The sequence below is a fragment of the Amphiprion ocellaris genome, chromosome 6, assembly GCF_022539595.1.
Source record: "Amphiprion ocellaris isolate individual 3 ecotype Okinawa chromosome 6, ASM2253959v1, whole genome shotgun sequence".
In the NCBI taxonomy this organism is placed as follows: Eukaryota; Metazoa; Chordata; class Actinopteri; family Pomacentridae; genus Amphiprion; species Amphiprion ocellaris.
The window spans coordinates 26,838,772-26,858,760 of record NC_072771.1 but is presented as its reverse complement, the minus strand read 5'-3'; the positions used below and the strand labels follow the sequence as shown (position 1 = coordinate 26,858,760).

The 19,989-nt window shown below is 39.6% G+C and overlaps 1 protein-coding gene across 1 annotated transcript in view; it reads left to right on the top strand.

The window, feature by feature from the left end:
* bmpr1ba (bone morphogenetic protein receptor, type IBa) overlaps positions 1-19,511 on the top strand; it is a 69,592-nt gene extending 50,081 nt beyond the window's left edge. The window contains exons 4-13 of the mRNA XM_023282147.3: positions 12,907-13,069; positions 13,231-13,330; positions 13,714-13,816; positions 14,584-14,680; positions 14,828-14,966; positions 15,319-15,511; positions 16,824-17,121; positions 17,326-17,501; positions 17,605-17,735; positions 17,822-19,511. Coding sequence (XP_023137915.1) covers positions 12,907-13,069; positions 13,231-13,330; positions 13,714-13,816; positions 14,584-14,680; positions 14,828-14,966; positions 15,319-15,511; positions 16,824-17,121; positions 17,326-17,501; positions 17,605-17,735; positions 17,822-17,947 — 1,526 coding nt within the window. The 3' untranslated portion in view covers positions 17,948-19,511. The remainder of the gene's footprint in view (positions 1-12,906; positions 13,070-13,230; positions 13,331-13,713; positions 13,817-14,583; positions 14,681-14,827; positions 14,967-15,318; positions 15,512-16,823; positions 17,122-17,325; positions 17,502-17,604; positions 17,736-17,821) is intronic.
* The last annotated feature ends 478 nt before the right edge of the window (positions 19,512-19,989 follow it).

Below are 19,989 nucleotides of genomic sequence, written 5' to 3'. Positions count from 1 at the left end.
ACAATCTTTCCAGGATTGCGTTTACTGGCTTATTAAAAGATGCTATCATGTTTTGTCTTGACCAAAAGTGAATCACTCTCTGATCTGTGCTGTATTTCCCATGCCCTGTGCTACAAAATACCAAGGCATGTTTTTAGTTTGCTCATTTACAGGAAAGAGAAGCGAAGAAATGAAAGTGAACAAATAGGAGACAATGTGGCAGTGAAACATGATTAAACTCGGCCTGTAATTTAGGGTAATTTGTGGATATCTGGATGCACACTTTCAACCAAATGGCTTTGCAATAGAGAATTATCATATGCTGCAATAGGCACCTAATGCATGTCCAGATGGGAGTGGATGTTGAGTGTTCATGTGTGTGTTTAGGAGTCAAATCAACTGCATGTTTGACCAGTGAGATAGCACAGAGGAGGCCTGGAGCCACTGATGGGTGGTATGTGACAGAGTTAATGGGAGGCTAATCACACAGAGGAGACAGTAGGACACAACTGTAAACACACGCACACTTACAACACTACACTCGAATACACACTAATGTCCAGATTCCACACATTAGCCACACATAAATAGGAAAAACATTAATAGCCCTGCATGGCACACCTAAACACACACATTCTGTGCAGCCATGCAGGTTTTAAATGGATGGTAAGTGACTGTTTATGCCTGTGGAGATGACTGAGACACCACAGCCTTTCCTCTACACACACAGAAAACCCCACACTCAAACTGCCTCCCACACAAACACAAACACACACACACACACACACACGCACACGCCGCACACACACACACACACACACACACACACACACACACACACACACACTTTTTCTGCAGTCAGCAAGACGCTCACCTACACACAGATTTGCCTGTTCTCATTCTGTGTTTGATGTCTCCAATTCAAATTTTGGTCATTCATCTTACCGTCTACACAGTCATTGTCAGTGGCCATTAGTTCTGCATGACAATGATTGTGTAAGTCACAGTGTGATTATGTGTGGGGTTTGGCTAAGTGACAAAGAGTGTTTTGATTGTGCTTAGTGAGGACTAAATGTGCCCCAAGACAGAAATGATAGTTTATTATCTTATTACATGCTCCTTATATGTGGGTGTTTTCCTGTGTGTGCGTGTTCTGTGGAATTTTTAGTTATTCTGTTATATGATATTTTCATGTTGTGTGTAAGATGTACAATGTGAAACGTCATTCACATGATATAACCACAGGCAGGATGGTCTCGTCACGGTTTAAACCATTTAGAGAAACAATAACACACATTTGTGTTTGGCACTGTGACTTCACTGCCGTGATGCTCTATAGCGAATCTTGACACAGACTTGACTTTCTACTCATAAACCAACTGGCAAAGTGTGGGACTCGTGACATTACAATAAAAATGAGCAGATACTGGGTGAAGACCGACTATAAATTTCCATCCATCTAAATGGCAGCACTGGAGGGAATGTAGGGCGTTTAAATGAAGAACTGGATGGATGGATGGATGGATGGATGGATGGATGGATGGATGGATGGATGGATGGATGGATGGATGGATGGATGGATGGATGGATGGATGGATGGATGGATGGATAGTTGTCACTGGAGTTAAAGATGTGCACGCTGAAAGAATGCTGACTAAACTTTATTGCTGGTTGTTTTAGTGAGAGTGTAACCACAGATAGCAATAAAATGACAATAATAAACTGTTTTTTCTGACGTTTAAACAGAACTGATAGAGATAAGCATTTTTACTAGCTCAAATGAATGTGTTTGTGTTTCAGTGGTTTAATAGCTTGTTTCCACCATAGTCCAGGACTGCAAACTGATGCAAATTTGGTATGGAAAACAAAACGGGCTGGCACCATGTAAATTTAAATATAAGTCTTACGAGATCAAGCTCAAAGTCAAAGGCAAATTAGCTCTACTTTCTAAGAGACTTTACCTACTCTAGATAGCATAACATGATGGTATAAAAAATGTAATGGTTTGGGACCAACAGAGATGCATCTTTTATGTAAGAATTAAAATCTTAAGCAACACATTGTGTCTTGATAATTTACTAAGGTTGAAAGAAGGAAAAAACACCACAAAGTTACTGCATTTTTATTGAGTAGTCCAGTCCCTCATCAGCCTGCTACCACACGTTTTTCCAGAAATTACCTTGAATACTAAAGAGCATCCCGTGGGTTACTCTGGTAGGTTTTGTTCTTTTGTCTTGTTCTCTTTTTATTTACATATATGCAAAAGACACTACTTGGAATATATCCATAAATAATTGACAATATAAAGATGAACAGCTAAAAACCCTCAAAGAATTTGATCAGGGCAAAGTCTAATCCATGCTTTAATCCATGAGAAGAGGAGGAAAAAACAAAGTGATAAGATTGCACATTGTAGCAGACCTCCTTATAAAGAAATACACACAATAGTTAGGTAAAATCAAAGGATATCTGCCTAGAAAAACAATGATTGAGATGAATTAGTTTGATGTAGGCAGTTGATGATTCTTTGTATTAGTTTTCAATGACGAAAAATAGGGACGAGTTTAAAGGGACGAGTCCTCATCCAAACTGAATTACAGTGATACATAAGAAAAACTTCAGAAATTAGATTCAAATTAGGCCACTATTCTCTTCAAAATAGCTCCCAGCTCTCCTGTTAAGCCTGAAATGCTCCTTAGAAGGCCCATTCTGTAAGCATCATTGGTGACACATCTTGTCCACTGCGTCAAAATGGTGACCCTTTTACTTGAATTTCATTTTAGGAAAAAGGAAGAACTCATAGGGACTTGAGTCTGGGAGTAGGGTGGGCGGGCATTAATGAATCTGATGATGCACCCCAAAGACGTGCATATTTCAACACACTGTGAGCGGGTGAATTGTCATGATGGAACACCTAATAACCACTGCGCTACAGTTCAGATCTTTGGTGCCGAATTTTCTCCTTCAAATGAGACAGGACATCACAGTAGAACTTGACATTGACAGTCTGACCCCGTGGGGCGAATTCACAGTCCACAACCCAGTAAAGAAAACGATGAACTTGGGGCACTTCTGACCCAATATTGCTTCTCCAGTCTTGGACACCAGTCGTGGGCTCTTCCAGCGATGACTGCTGTTCGGTCTCTAGGTTGTAGCCGTAGATTCAATTCTCCTCACCAGTGACAGTCTGCACCATGAAGGTTCACGCACCATTTGTATGCAACAGAAACTGAGGTAGAACTTTTTGATTGTGCCTCATGAATAGATAAACCAGAGAATAGTATAAGACTATTAACCTCAATGTTAATCAAATGTTGAATGTTCCCGAAAACACTTTTTGCTGTGGTAATCAGTTTTTTCAACATAGAGACTCATCAAATTGGTCACCCAGAAAAATGATAACAACTTAATGAAACTCTTATCTTTATCTCAGCCTTCACTGTATCCCAGCTCTTTGTGTGCATTCCAACTGAATAAAGTCAAACTTGCGGGCTGATTGTTTGGAACCTGCAGTTTTCCCATTGAGTCACTAAGGCCAGACTCCCATTTGACATTTGAATTTTAATTTCACTGTTGCCTCAAGAAATCCATCTACACTGACATTTGTAACATTTGTAACTTTTTGTTAAGATGGTGGAAATGGACTATTCATGGAACACTTTCTCACTGCACTTAAACACTGCAGAAATGCTTTGAACACCCAAAAAACTTCCAGCCGCTTGGTAAATCGACTGCAGGTCTCCGAGTTGTTTTTCTGTAAATAGTTGCTGTCATATTTAGTGTATTGTATTTTTTGGCTTTCTTCATGTGTCTCTTAGACACGTATGTACACACACACACGCACGCACGCACGCACGCACACACACACACAAAAGGTGACATTATATGATTTGGGTACAAACTCAAAGTACTGCATCTCTCAAAAATGCAATACAGTGCCAACTTTGTCCACCTTAAGGTTGTGGAGTGTGTCTGTGTGTGCTTTCATTGCGCTGTTATTTTCACACTGTGTTTGTCTGAGTGAAATTCTAAACTCGAGTTATTACATTTGCCATGGCCAACTATCAACTTGGCGGGTGTGAGGCCATTGTTTATCAGTTTATAGGCATGATTTTTGCATACCACCCTGATGGAACAATGAGTCACATGGTGATATCATGGGAATAGCATATCCAATATGATAAAAATAGCTGCCAAGTTAAAATGGACAGAGAGGGTGTGTGTATTGTAACCCAATGTTACTTATTAATCGGTGAATGTGCATCATAGTCTAAGTGTGCGGTTTTCTGTGACAAAGCTAAATTTGATTATGCAGAGTAACAATAGTATGGCAATAGGGGAGGCTTTGTTAATTGTTATTGTTCTGTGCTTAATGGAATATGAGTTTGCATTTCAAATATGTTGAAAGGAGTTGATCTCTTGCCTGGTTTGTGGTTGAAATAGTTTGAAAATCATTGTAGAGCAATAATGATAGTATACCAGCACCAATGGAATTAACTGATAAAAGTTCATAAAGAATTCATTTAATATCAATAATTAATACAGTTGCTGTAGTTTATGCAAATGAATATGTTTGTGTGGCAATTGAATAGCTTCATGGGTCCACTATTGTCTGTTTCTTTTGGGTCCTCTTCTGTAATAAGACACAACACAGCAAGAAGAAAGAAATGAAGAACTGCCGTTCATTAAAATATGCTGAACATCCAATTAAATGAACCCATTTCTAAGAGTTTCTTCTATACTAAATGCTTCTATGTATATACAGCAGTTTTTTATAGATTACATCTGATTTCTATGGAGGTTATTGCCATGCATTGGCCACGTATCAGAGCAAGTTGTGTTGCAGTAGGGTAAGTTTAAAAGACTGCACTGATATATTGATATTGTGTCAGGCACTGTATGTATGTTTCTCTATATGCTGTTTTATACAAAGCATTCCTTTGTGACACACAGATTTGTCTGAGGGAATCAAAGAGCACATGTTTTAGGTCTGTGAAGCTTCTCAGACTTCCAGGCCATGGTGTATCTAAGTGCTGCAACGAAGGCAACTGGAGTTTGTTGAGTTTCTTGAAGACGTTTCACCTCACATCTGAAATTGTTCTCCAGTTCTACCTGACTGATGGGAAGCCTGGGATTCTAAACTTCCAAGTTTATTGGTTGAAAGGTAAAGTGCCTTCAAGAAATCCCAGCAAGTTCAGTTGTGTACATTTTACACTTAGATACAGATGTTTTAGATATATGTAGAAGATCATGATCATTTTTGTGGCTTAATTGTTCTTCTACAGCAGTTATTTGAGTGGGGCATTATTTAATGTTTGTGCATGCGTTCTGAAATTCAGAACTGCTTAGCACTAACATTTGAAACGAATATGCTTATCATTCAGCTGTTCTCAGTGTTACAGTTGAAAAAAATGCCTCAATGTACTGATTTGGCATTAAGATTTAATAGTGTTCAACAGGGTGGCTAAACCCTGAATAAATATTCAGGGTAAATGGCAGGATTAAATGTCAGGCAGATCGAATCAACTTCATCGGATTGATGCAAAGTCAGGAGCTTTACCATGACAGTAATCGATCCTATGAATATGTTGTGGCTTGTCCGGTTTATTCAGTTGCAGCAGTACTCAAAACAGCAGCAAAAAGTTTGATGGTAGCGTGTCGTCAAATCAGGACAAAGTTTGTGAGTCACTTTTAAACCAGTGGCATCAGACTTACTAAGAGTACACTGCCACAGCCCACTGATCCAGCCGGATGCCTGCTGTCTGTAAATTGATGTGGGCTGCTTAGTGATGAGTAGGAGCCCACAGATGGCCATGAGAAGGAGAAAAAGCGCTTTTGATGAAGAGACCAGCTGGTCTCCTTTCTCTCTTTTCTTTGCTTTGCTCTCTCACACCTCCTTCAAGGACTGCTTCATCATTTCCCTGTATTCCAAAGGGAACACTGATGGCCTTCTGGATTTAACTCAGAGTTCCGGGATCCTTTTGTATCTGTCACTCAACCCCCATGAAAGGGGATTCGCATACAGAGACACACACCCCACTGGTCGAAGCATAAAGCTGGCAGATGACAGCTGTATAACCAGAGTGGCACCGGCTCATTACTGCATCATTCATCAGTGTGACATAATGAAGGAATGTTTGAAGAGCTGCTGATGATGTTCTTGAAAGGCTGAATGCAACAGCTTCCCTTATTCCCATTCTCACAGGATTTTACTGTGCTGTTTTGTTTTATTTATTTTTTTGTTGTTGTTTTTTTCTTAAGGATTTTTGTGTGAGTCAAAACGTTATTTCCATCCTTTGTGGTTTGTTCCATGGTGATCTCTAGTTGCAGAGCTTCTTGATAAGTTGCAAGGGACGTGTACATAATGCTATTTGTTGATATTGAATTTGCCTACTTGTGCTCAAAGTAGCTGCTTTATTCAGAAACTATCATGAGTGGATGAAAGAGGTATTGAAATGTGGGAGAAGAAAGAAACAAAGTGCTGTAAAACGGCTGTAGGAAATGAAAATGATGTAAAACTTTTTGCTGCTTTCAAGGCCACATTATTCACAACAGAAGTAGAATAATAATAAAGAAATACAAGTTAGTTTTCACTGATATGTTTTCACGATTCATTGATATCACATGTGGTATAAAATCAACATGTTCAAATGGGCAATTAAATGGAGAAAACTGTGTGAGAGAGAGAGAGCTGTGTCACAAACTCGAAGGCAAAGCACATTTGAATTTCAAAGTAAGTGTAGCCGTAACAGCCGGACAAGACAACCTTCGCTTCCCAGCATCCAACCTTCAAATCACGAAGTGGGGGTTCATTAACGCATTCCTGCACATGTGGGATGGCTCGACTCATCTCGGCTCTGACAGGAAGGAGAGCACGGAGATAAGACCAGGAACTGAAAGTACATTAAGACAGAGAGAGGCAAGTAACTGAAGAGAGGGAGTGAGATCGAGAGGGAGGAAGAAAAAAAAAGAACACCTTTAACCTTCCATGTTTCTTTTGCCGTACAGACTGCACTGTCAAACACCAGGAAGATGAACTACTACTTAGAGGGGAGAAGGGGGAGGGGGAGAGGAGCAGTGTTGTCAAATGAGCGTGTTTTAAGTGGAAGGGGGAGGCGGGTAGTGTTTACATGGGCTCGGTGAAAGGGCTTTTCTGGTAGGCCTTGTTTGACATGGCTGGGATAACTAATGAATATGTTCTCTCTCTTTCTGTCTGTCTGTCTGTCTATAATACTCCAAATCTCCCCTCTTCATCTCGCCCTCTCATGCAAAATATCCCTTCCGTCACGTCTATCCCCCTCTGTCCATCTAAATATCAGTCCTTTTTTCTCATCTTCTTTCAGTTTGTACAAACTGACATCTGTTGAAAAGCGGCCTTGAGCCTTTTGGGGGGTTCTTGGGGCCGTGGTTGTTAATTGCGTGTTGACAGTGGCCCCTATATCCTGCCATCGAGCCTAAGAAAAGACTATAGGGGAGTCCTGAAAGCTTCTTGTACTGGTGTCTGAAAGGCCATTTTAGTGAAAGAGCTTGAAACAATTATGGTGTCAGTGAAGTTCTGGGAAATTCAGCCAGCACAGATCGCGTTAAGTTGAAGCATGTTTTGACATTAGTAGTGCCCAGTGAAGTTTGAACATGAGCCTTGCTGGTCAGTGCAGGATTTTACAGAAAATGCACATACCAGCCAATTCCAGACCACAGGAGCAAGTTTTCTTATGTGTCATGTTTACTCCAAAATATATATTTAATCAATGCGCTCATTTGATTCAGTGTTGATTAAAAAAATATTACAGATGATAATCTGGCTCATCTTTCTTTGAAGCAGTTTATGCCACTGTCAGATTTGTGGAGAGAAAGAAGGAAACAGAGAATAACTCACAATGGAATTAACTGATTAAAAATTCAACAGTTCATTTGTTATAAGTAAATGGTAATTTTTTTTTCATCTACCACAATCAATGTATGGGCTGTTTCACCCATCTAAAAAATGCATTTATATCTCCTAAATTCCAAGGAGGTTTTGTTTTTTTTTTTTAAATTTCCCCGGTAAAGATAAGATTGCAGGTCCAGAGCCTTCTTGCTTTTTTAAACAACAGAATATTTTACTTTGGTCACTCTCCTGCCCACAGACAGATGGGACAGGCTCATAGAAACGTGCTCATTACCACAGGACCTATGTGAAAGCAGCTTCTGCTATGATAGTATTTGGTTGTAAGAGGTAAACAACAAAAAAAAAAAAAAATGGAGAAAATCAAGAGCAAAAACACAATGACGACAAAGTATGATAGTAGAACATGATTATGTCATCGAGGTACAGAGTCTGTCTCATCCCAAACCATCTCAGTTCGGTTTAGGTCAGGTGACTGTGCAGGCCAGGTAATGTGACGCAACACTCTTATCACTCTCCTTCTTGGTCACATAGCCCTTATTAATCCATTAAATGAGAAGGTGTGTCCAGACTTTTGACTGGTACTATATATACATACATACATACATATATATGTGTGTGTGTGCGTGCATTTGCGTGTATCATCACAGTCCGCAAAGAAAGCTTCATAGATGTACATTTTATCACATGGATTCTATCAGTATGTCCTAGTTTAAAAGTATTTAGTTGGTCCTTTCACCCAAGAATGACTTCTCCTTAGTCCGAATTTTTTGTGCAAGGGAAGTTTATGAATAAAACAACATTCTTCTGCTTTTCTTTCTTTTTTGCCTCTCTCCCACCGCCTTTCTCACATGTGCTCACACACCCACACAGAACAGTAGCCAAGGATCCCAGGTGCAGGATGGATGTGAAAGACTTTGTGTTTTGTCAACAGCACAGCAGCACCTCACATGACAATCCGGCGGACTCACACAGGGAAGACAGTCACAGAAAGTGGAAGATGAAAAGAAGAAAAAGATGAAGGATGAATTGGAATAAGATGAGGTGATTTTTGTGAGAGAGAGAGAGCAAAGAAAAATTAGCAGAAAAAGTCTTGGAGAAGGACATGACTAAGTTTGAAATGGAGAAACACATGATTGTAAAGTTTAATTTAGTTGTGAAATACATTCAGAAACAAAGAAGGGCTCCGAAAAGAGATATGGAAAGATAAAGAAAGGGGGAGGAAGAGGTTGGCCAAAATGAAACACAAAATGAATGAGCATTAGGCAGCAGGATAGAGGGAGGGAAGGAGGGGGCAGAGTGAGAGAAAGGGTGAAAAAGGCCAGTGGCCTCTGCTCTGTCCCCTCTGTGTGCTGCTAAACTGCCCACCAGTTCCCTGCAGCTCTGTCACTTCTCGTTTGTTAATCCCCCATTCTTCTCCCCTCCTACTCTTCCTCGCTCCCTTTCGCTCAAATCGGTCAATTGTTAATGTGACCCCTTTAAACCCGACTATCCCTCTCTGGCTGTATTGTCAACACATTATCTGTGTGTACAAGAGGGACATTTAGAAAGGGAAGTGCTAGATGACAAATGTCCATAATTATTTAAATGGATTTGCCAAGTTATTTTTTTATGAATAAGCCCAGCACATTATAAACATTTTGCAGTGGATTCTTGTTTTTTTTTTCTTTGTTTTGATGAGGAAGGCTGCTTTAGAAAAGACATACTGTTTCATTTTAATACTCTACACACTTTTTTCCCCAAAAAATATATATATTTTTTACAAATTAGCCCAGTATCTTATGAATCTGCTGCAGTGGATTCCTGTTTTTTTCAGTTTTGATGAGGAAAAACTGCTTTAGAACAGACATGCTGTCTAATTTTAATACTCTACACAACAAGAACGGTAAACGTTGGGAATTGGACCTTGTGCTCGATTTGACGAGCTTTGGGCTGTAAAAGACACGTCAACTCATATCAGAGAGCTTTTTAGTTGACACTTCAAACTTCAATCTTGTCACAGCCAGCATGAATGAGAACAACCACATCATCAATTCAAAGCATTTACTCCTGGATTGTTACATATAGGAAAAAAAATCAAAGCCTTACATCATAATATCATCAGCAAGTTAGAGCATTTTGTTTTCCTGATAGCATTACTTGTAACTTTTCTTTCTTTGATCCTCTATCACTGTAGTTAATGCTGCTCAAAGTAGAACTTCAGACCAAAAACTGACACAGGTACAACAAAAACATGACAGCACAGTACCAATATATAAATGAAAGTCCCATTTTTTTCCTCTCTCTCTTGCGTTAAGTGATGTGGTTTGCATGGATGTGTCGGTCAATTAGGGATCTTTAACCATTTATTTCAAGAACAGGTTGTTTGTTATTTTGTGAAAGACCATTGAGCTCAAATAAAAGAAAAATGATGACCCATGGATGATGTTTGATTCACATAATTCCCCTCAAAATATATTTTTGTTATCTCGCTATGAGCCTGCATTGCTATATATTCGTCTAGACTGTAATGTCTTCATTTATGGTGCAGTACTTTTGCTTGATTTTTGCATTTGAATGTGAAATTAAGCCACATGGCACTAGAGATTACACTGGAACAAGACAAGGCATGCAAAATAAAATCTAAAAGCATCTCAGAACATAATGCTCTGTTAAAGCAATTCAATTCAATTCAATTCAATTCAATTCAATTTTATTTATATAGCGTCAATTACAGTCAAATTGTCTCGAGACGCTTTACAGAACCCATATGCCTGACCCCCAGAGCAAGCCAAAAGGCGACAGTGGCAAGGAAAAGCAGCGTTAAATGTTTTAAATTGGGGGCATCAGACCAGCATAGGATGCTATCTTCATTACAGTAGAAAGTGATTTTTGTACAGTGGCTCATTAACATCAACCCCAAAGGATGAAAAATGACTTTAAAGCTGTAGCTGAGAAATTCCAACAGTAAGAGCCACCGTAAAGCAATTTCAAACAGCAGAGAACATCAGACTAGACATCAGGCTAGACTAGAAGTGGGTCGCATTTGGACAGTTGTGGATCAGGTGAGGGAGCAGGTTGTCTACTAATGAAGAGGTTGGCTGTTCAATCAAAGTGTCCTCGAGCAAGACATTGAACCCCAAGTTGCCCCCACTGAGGGACCTTGTAACGCAGCTCTGCCTCCATTGATGTCTGAGTGTGTGTTAGTGAATGAGAAACACATTAAAAAGTGCTTTGTAGAACCTACCTAAGGTTAAAGGTGCGATGTAAGTGTGCGCCATTCACCACTAGGTGCAAAGGTTAGACATAGTTATGGTGAGCCCACTTGTAAGGCAAAAACAAGTCTATCCATTGTAAAATAAGTAAAACCCACAATAATGACATCTTTCACATACCGGATTTTATGCTCCCTCACTTCTTTCTTCACTTCCTTTATTGTGGATGGGGCTTATTTAGCTTAACAACAAGAGCAGCCGAAAATCCATGAGAAGGGACAGTAGTTGAAATTCCCCAGTATCACACATTAATTTCTCCAAGAGCGAGCAATGAGGACTTCTTTCATAGCTTGAAACATTTTTTTATGACGTGTAAGAAAAAAAATAACCCTCTGTCATATTCATACTTTACTGTCTTTCACTCTTTTACTATGAGAACAGTTAAAGATTGAAATGAAAGAAGGCTTAAAAAGGAAACCTGAGCGGCTGAAAGAGGAGTAGGAGAGCTGAGTCGGTATCTGCTAGTAGTTTATTTCAGAGGGGGAAAAACTCATGCTTGTTTTGGACCATCTCTGCTTGCAGCTGTTAAGCATCTGGTCTCAATGATCACGCTGGAATGAATGAAAATCTTAAAAGCCATGAAGGAAAGACACTTCCGTGAGCCTTTTTTCCCTCAAGTGACAAACAGGTGCCCTTTTGAAATAGGATAACTGGGGAATACAACGGCTTCGTTCTAGTTGTTAGGAGCTGTTTCAGTTGTAAGAATAAAAAATGTGTTGAGAAAACACGTTTTATAGCATCAAGTGCTTGAGCTGAGAGTTGTTTTTTTCCCCCCCTTTTTTCTATACTTTGCATGTTTTTGTCCAAAATTTCTGGTCTTATTTTAAATGTGTTTACTCATATTTTTGTGAATTCAGTTTTGTTTTACTACAGTAAATGAGATTATATTTCATTTCAGTCAGCCAGCTCATGTGGAATGAATTTATGTCGTGAATACAGAGTGTGCAGAGTTGACATTTGTCATCTTGGCTCTGACTTCATCAGTCACTGCAAAGCTACAGCGGCGCAGCAGATATTAAACTTGTCCCACAGGGGAAGTTACAAGCCTACAGGTGGATACAGGGTTGACAAATAGAGCAGCAGAGTTATAGTCATAGAACTGCACCAACTTGAACATTAAACTGTCACAATGCATATATCAAAGAAGACAATTAATTGAAAATCCAAATGAGATCTGAGAGCAGAGAGAGCGGACACTGACAAACAAGAACAAAGTTATTACACTGACTCATGATAAATATAATTTAGTGGTTAAATTTTGCTCATGAAAAGCTACAAGAGAAGCATTGGAGCAAATGTTTGTCACTGCAGTAGCTGCAAATATACAGAACATCAGAGCAAAGACAATCAACAGCATTGGGTTGGAACACTGATGGAGGAATACTCCAGACACTTGGGTATTTAATAGAGAATATCACTGAAACAACTTGAAGTGTGTCCTGAATTAGCTGTGTTGAAACATGCCAATATTAAGTACAATAGAATATTAAATACAGCAGATTCAAACTTTTTTCCCAGTCAGCAATTTTCACAGATGTTAAAACCCTTAAATCTGTCTGTGTTACTACAAACACTTGCAGGTCTTTTTTTTTTTTTTAACTGTACATTGTTATATGTTCTAATCTAAGCACCTTTTGGGGTTTCACAGCTCCATAGATTTTAACAGCCATTGTTAGTATTTGCTCTTTCCTCTAAATACACTCTATATGCAGTGTATCGAATGCTGCATGGTTTTGTTTCATTAGCATTTAGTTTCAACTCCTCTTATTTTCTTCTTCCGTTTCATAGGCAACATATTGGACAGTATGCTGCTACGAGCATCGAGTAAGGAGGCAGTGGAGAGTGGGAAGGAGGCTTTTGGCAGCACAGCTCCTGCTTCATCCTCCCAAAGACTCCTGTGGTGTCACTGTTATCACCACTGCCCAGAAGATTCAACCAATAACACATGCAGGTGAGGTTTTGTTGAGAAACAACCACGAACACACTCTTCTACAGCTCCTCTATAGCTAAGCCATGTAATAATCAGGCCAATGTACTGTGGGTTTGGTATGTTTTTTCATAAAATTAAATTATTGGTTGTTTCACTTGTTGTGCCTAAATCTGCTTCTCCAGGACGGATGGCTATTGTTTCACGATGGTGAAGGAGGAAGGAGGAGTACCGGTCCAGACTGCAGGCTGCCTGGGGCTGGTCGGATCTGAGTTTCAGTGTAGGGTGAGTTGGTGACTATAACTTTACAATCCACATACACACAACTTTCTAGCACAGAACTTTCCAAAATTCGATTATTTAGGTTAGTAAGACTTACAAGAGGCTTAGCGAATAAAGCAGGAAATTCGAACCTGACTATATAAACTGTTGTACACACTATTTATTAGCATTTATTTGTGACAAAAGTAATTTTTTGATTCACTAATGAACTGTTTACTCTAAAAAATATCAGTTATTTAAGTCAATTATAGATTCATTTTGAAAATATTTTCATGACAAACTAGGGCAACATCTTCATATCACTTTTTTATTTGTTAACCATCTTAAAAAAATTAGAAAACCAAAAATAATAAAAACTTTTTTTTGATAACTTTTCTGTTTTCCAGGACACAGGAAACTCACGTCAAAGGAGATCGCTCGAGTGCTGCACAGATGAAGATTACTGTAACAAAAACCTGCATCCTACACTGCCGCCGCTCAAACCACCTCGTGAGTTCATCCGTCCTCTCCTCAAAGCTTTCTTGCTCCTGAAACATAAGAAAGAATTTTAAAAAGCCACTTGTTCTCCAGTTAGAAGTTGACAGTGACAATGATAAAGACAGGACCGAGAACTGTGACTGATGATGTTACAGCACGGAGGGTTCAGAGATACGGATATCATGACACTGTCAGAGAATCAAAGATGGGTCAGGTGTTATAGACGGCATCAGGGAGGTACTGTCAAACCGTCCTGGAGGTTGCCAAAGCCACCGAGTGTCAAGAGAACACTGAGGTCTCCACTGTGTACAACACTATACTCTGTGTATGTGTGTGTGAGGGTCTTTTTGTGTATTTGAGAGACAGTAAGCCTAGATTCCCAGGGAAATCACGAGCCCCAGCAGGCTCTGAGGGCACGGTCATCAATCTGAAACCCTATCATGGGGGATCAGGAGGAGAATTCATCGACTCGGCTGAGGGCTTCCTCTCTCTGTTGACGAGGGCCTTGAGGGAAGAAAGTGTGTGCCAGAAGAAAATGAAAAATTGATGAGTGAAATATGATTTGTATATGATTGATTGAACGCTGCTACTTCCAAGTGACTTGTAAAGATGACTGAATTTCTTGGTAGAATTTTCTCAATTTGGGAATATTAAAAAAGTTAGATTTTATTTAAATTTTGTTCCAGCTCAAATGTGTTTGAGATGCTTTGTGATAAGTTCATGTATTCTGTGAATTTTCTGACGCTTTGATCATGTCTCTCTTGTCCTTTTCTCTCTAGTCTATGTAGATGGGAAGATCCACCACATGGCCTTGCTGATTTCAGTCACTGTTTGCAGCATTATACTGGCTGTCATTATTGTGTTCTGCTACTTCAGGTAACTATACATTGGACAGTCAAACTTTGCCATGGTTTTCTGCAACTCTCTTTAGGGACTGATGATAACACACATTATGTATACTCCAATACAGAATATTATGGCAGTTTTGTAAGAATGTGTGCTGACTTACCTGCTGTTTCACAGGTACAAGCGACAGGAGTCTCGTCCTCGGTACAGCATTGGTCTGGAACAGGATGAGACGTACATTCCCCCCGGAGAGTCTCTGAAGGACCTGATAGAACAATCTCAAAGCTCTGGCTCAGGCTCAGGACTCCCTCTATTGGTGAGACACCCACACTGCGTCCAAAACCTGTTGCACCTATAAGATTCTCCATGGGTGGTCTTCATGCAAATACTGCATGATGCTGGATTAGGTTTCGTTTCACGTGGTGAGATAACACTGATGAATTTAAAATCAATGCTACTTTTGTAATATTAATTTTTGGACATCTCCTATTTCGAAAAATCAGTTAAGAAAAAATGAAAGCACTACTCTTGATTTTGCTGCGTAGCTCTGGTTTCCATTTGATGGTCAACAAAAACAAAGAAAAATTATGAATGAATATGCACACATCAGCATCCAATGACCTCTTTAAGCCTCATCTAAGAATTTCCTGCTTTTTGTTCCTCCTCAGGTCCAGAGAACGATAGCCAAGCAGATTCAGATGGTGAAGCAGATCGGCAAGGGCAGGTATGGAGAGGTGTGGATGGGCAGGTGGAGAGGAGAGAAGGTGGCTGTTAAAGTTTTCTTCACCACTGAGGAAGCCAGTTGGTTCAGAGAGACTGAAATCTACCAGACTGTCTTAATGAGACATGAGAACATACTGGGTAAGTCTAATTTCTCTCTTCCTTCTGTATTTGTGTAATGTTGAACCCTCTTGTCTCTGTGCAACTCTCTGTCAATCTGTTTGTTGCATTTTTTGTCTTTAAATTATTGCAAAGTGGAATTTGAATGGAGGGATGATAAATTCCCTTTTCCAAGATAATTATCCTTAACAATCTAAACTAAAGGATAGTTTAATTGGTTTTGGATGAGTACATACTGTACAAGAGGTAGTTTATTGGGGGGGAAATGCTAATGACAGAGGAATTATACAATAGGTTTCTATTTTGTAGCAAAATGTAATAAAAAGAAAGTGATAATGATTATTATTACTGCATAGTTGGAGTTAGAGCGAGCCTATTATACTGTACCACACTGCACTCATTGCCAAAACAGATCAATTATAGCCAAGAGACTGTACACCAGAACAAATTCTAAAGTAGACAACACCAGACTGCAAACCAAAGCTTGCAACACCACAATGTAATTAAGTGAGGGAGCAAAAGATCACTTGCCAGTAAACTGGGAGACAGAATAACTGCTGCAGTGCATAACACTGCCTTCCACAGTCAACACTACATGCTCTGTAATCTTTATCAAAGCAAGAAAATATATATATATATATTTCAAGGTTTAATCTTTTGTTTCACAACTTTATCTCTTCTTGTTTTCAGCCTGTCACACTTGTGTATAACAATAGTGACACTGAGACAGTTTACACCTTTTTAAGCTCATCATTTTGATATTAGTACATATAAGTCATATTACCGGAATGATCAGTGGAAACATGTTGTCACTTACATTGAAAGATATTTTTGCAGTGTAAAAATAAAGGCGGAAATTAATTACTTGCATGTCTGCCTCTGCAAGAGTTTGACTTTCTCATTTGAAAATTAATTTCTGCCAGCAACGGGAAATGAAATCACTCCAAAAATTCATAATGACCCCCTTTTCGTGCAGCCTTCCACACAGCATGCATGCTCGAAACAGGGTCTCTGAAGAAAAACACATATTAATGTGAGAGGGCTCTCTACTTCTATGATTGAGCCTAATTGATACATTGATACATTTAAAAGCACACAAGTGGAACAGTGGAGTTCACAGTGAAGACAAAATTCTGTCTGTGTAATTTCTACCATAATTATTGGAAATAAAGGGACAATGGAATGTGTGTAAAGTTGAAATATCCTAATTTTTTTATGTTCAAATTGAGCCAGTGATGTGTGGATTTACACCGAGGGCTTTAATGTAACTCCCTGAATGTTACTGTCTGTCTCTCTTCGCCCTCCCTCCACCCCCTGCCCACTCCATTCACAGGTTTTATAGCTGCAGATATTAAAGGAACTGGCTCTTGGACCCAACTCTACCTAATCACTGACTACCATGAAAATGGATCTTTGTATGACTACCTCAAATCAACCACTCTAGACAATAAAGCTATGCTGCGACTGGCCTACTCCTCGGTGTCGGGACTCTGTCACCTCCACACGGAGATCTTTGGCACTCAGGGCAAACCTGCCATCGCTCACAGGGATCTGAAGAGTAAGAACCTGCTGGTGAAAAGAAATGGGACCTGCTGTATAGCTGACCTCGGCTTGGCAGTGAAATTTATCAGGTGAGTATGTCGGGAACATGGAATATTTAACATGATATATCAGAGATATTCCTAATTACTTCTATGTTTTGCTGAATTAAGCCATGGTAGGTGGTCGGAACTGTTCATGAATCAAAGTATTCACATTATTTCAGAGAATTCTGTTCTGAGCATTGCTAAGTAATCATTAATTTAAAGTCATTACTTTGATCTCTGGCTCTGCAGTGACACAAATGAGGTAGACATCCCTCCCAACACTAGAGTTGGCACAAAGCGCTACATGCCTCCAGAGGTTCTGGACGAGACTCTGAACAGAAGTCATTTTCAGTCGTACATCATGGCTGACATGTACAGCTTTGGGCTCATTCTCTGGGAGATTGCTCGACGTTGTGTCTCAGGAGGTAAATATAGTAATTAGACTGCAATGTTTTCTATGTTTTGGAGACAAACACACACTAAAAGCCAGGCTCATCTGAGCTGACTGTATTCTTCTGTAACTTGTAGGGATCCTTGAGGAGTACCAGTTACCGTACCACGAGTTAGTTCCCACAGACCCTTCATATGAAGACATGAGAGAGGTGGTCTGCATCAAGAAACTACGACCCTCCTTTCCTAATCGATGGACCAGTGATGAGGTAAAATATATGACAAATATGCCACACTGTGCTTGCACAAACACACAATTGAAGGATCTCTGTAACATAAATCTGCATCTTCTCAGTGTTTGAGACAGATGGGGAAGCTGATGACAGAATGCTGGGCCCACAACCCAGCCTGCCGCCTCACAGCACTACGGGTCAAAAAGACACTTGCCAAAATGTCAGAATCACAGGACATCAAGCTGTGAGTGGGCACCACCAGGTGTGTGTTTACATGCATAGAAAGGGCACTAACAATCACACCGGCTCCGGTCCACGCCGCACAAGCCTTTTTCCTGGGGAAAAAAAAGAGGAGGGACAGGAAGCAAGAAGATCACTTAGAAGATCACACGATGACAAACTTTTGAGTCCAAACACCCAGAACTCTGCAACCCGAGTCCCCTAAATACAATCAGGTCCTCTGTGGCCGTGCTCTGTTCATCAAAGAGGATGAGACCGTTTCATTTCAGACTAGTGTGAGTACCCTAAATCCAGATATAGGCTCCTGTTTACAGGCTCCCAAGGCCTTGGAGAAAGAGACTGAGTTTGGCTTGGCACTGTAGCTGCAGAGATACGCAAACAGGCTACTGACCAGTGAGTGGAATATGATCACTGCTTTCTGTGAAAGCTACCGTACTTGTAGATGAAGATCTGATTGATAGAACTGAAGGGATGTGCTTCAGAGCAAGCTGTTATTGCAGCATTGACACATCCTTTCCTAACACTATCACCCCACGACTGGCTTCAATTGAATTTTAACACATTTTTTGTCACTCTTAAATTGACTGCTTTTGGTTACAAGAACTGACAGGGGGGGAAAAGTATTTTGAGGCTTTAAAATGTTTTTTTATGCTGATTGTAGGCACTGAAAAAAAGGTAAAAGTTGTGTTTTTGTGATGGGCTAACGAAAGTTGCAAAAGTTCATTTTCCATATAAGACTCAAACTCTAAGACTATTTGTGAGAAAATAAAATTTCTATGTACAAATAAATTTTGGATTGAGGCTTTGAAGGCCTCTGTGTGTCCTTGCCCTCTGATGGAAACAGAAGCTGCCTGAATGGAGGAAGCGGCATAACATTAAAGGAATGATTGGAGCAGAACAGTGCCCCCAGTATGCGCTTTCCAGTAAATACAAGAAGGAAAGACTCGCAAGTCAATCTGAAACTGCTTTACACTAACTGTAGTGGTGACTTCTTGTTTGGTGATGTAGTGATCTATTATAAATGTGTGGAATTTTGTTAGCTTAGGGATACCACAAGTTGTTTCTCATGAGGGATTGCTATCGTTCAGTCATTCCCGAAAATATAAAGTGGCTCCCAATACGAGGCTGATAATGAAAATGTGTATTTTAAGCAGCGGGACCAGAGGCGTTCACTCACAGTGAAACAAACATTACTGTTGAAAAATCAGATGTCCCAAGAAAGCACCCCAAACTCTTCCACCACATGAATTAAAGACCATGTTGAACTGATTCACGATAATTAACCATTCACAACTGTCACAATGAAACCAGATGGCACTTGAGTCAATTAAAATTTCCATCATCCTGTTTCTGTTAGTGAAGGTTATCCACTGATTCTCACATAGAAGCAGCCCACTCTTAGAAAACCTAAGCAGCCTCATACTGAAGCTGCTTAGGTTCTCCAGGTAAATCCAACCATCTTTGATCATCACAGTGAGCAGGCTTTTAGGTCTTTACAGTGGTCTACTGTCACTGCAGTGCCAGTTAAGATTTCCCTCAAACGACACAGACTCATATATATATATATATATATTTTTATATATATATATATATATATATATATATATATATATATATATATATATATATATATATATATATATATATATATATATATATATATATATATATTCCATTAGTAAAATCTTTGCTAAACATTCATGCAGAGGTCAGTGACTTTCATTTTGGGTCTGTGTCAACTAAAATTATGGGCTGCTTGTCACAGTTGGAGGTTTTTGCTGTGACAGATTTGTTGTGATATAAATGCCCTTTGTTTCCTCTTGGGTGTTGTGCCTTATTTAATCTGTACCTGCTGTAGTTGTCTGTGAGAGAAAGTGGTGTTTTTATTCAGTAAAAGATTGAACATTCCCCCAATAAAGTGTTTCACTCATCCACATGGCTGATGCACAGTTTGTGGTGGCTGAATGGTCCGTGTATATTTTGGCAATTGGATTTTTCCGTTCTGAAACGGTTATTGAAAAACAAAAAACGAGTGGTTATTTGATTTTCG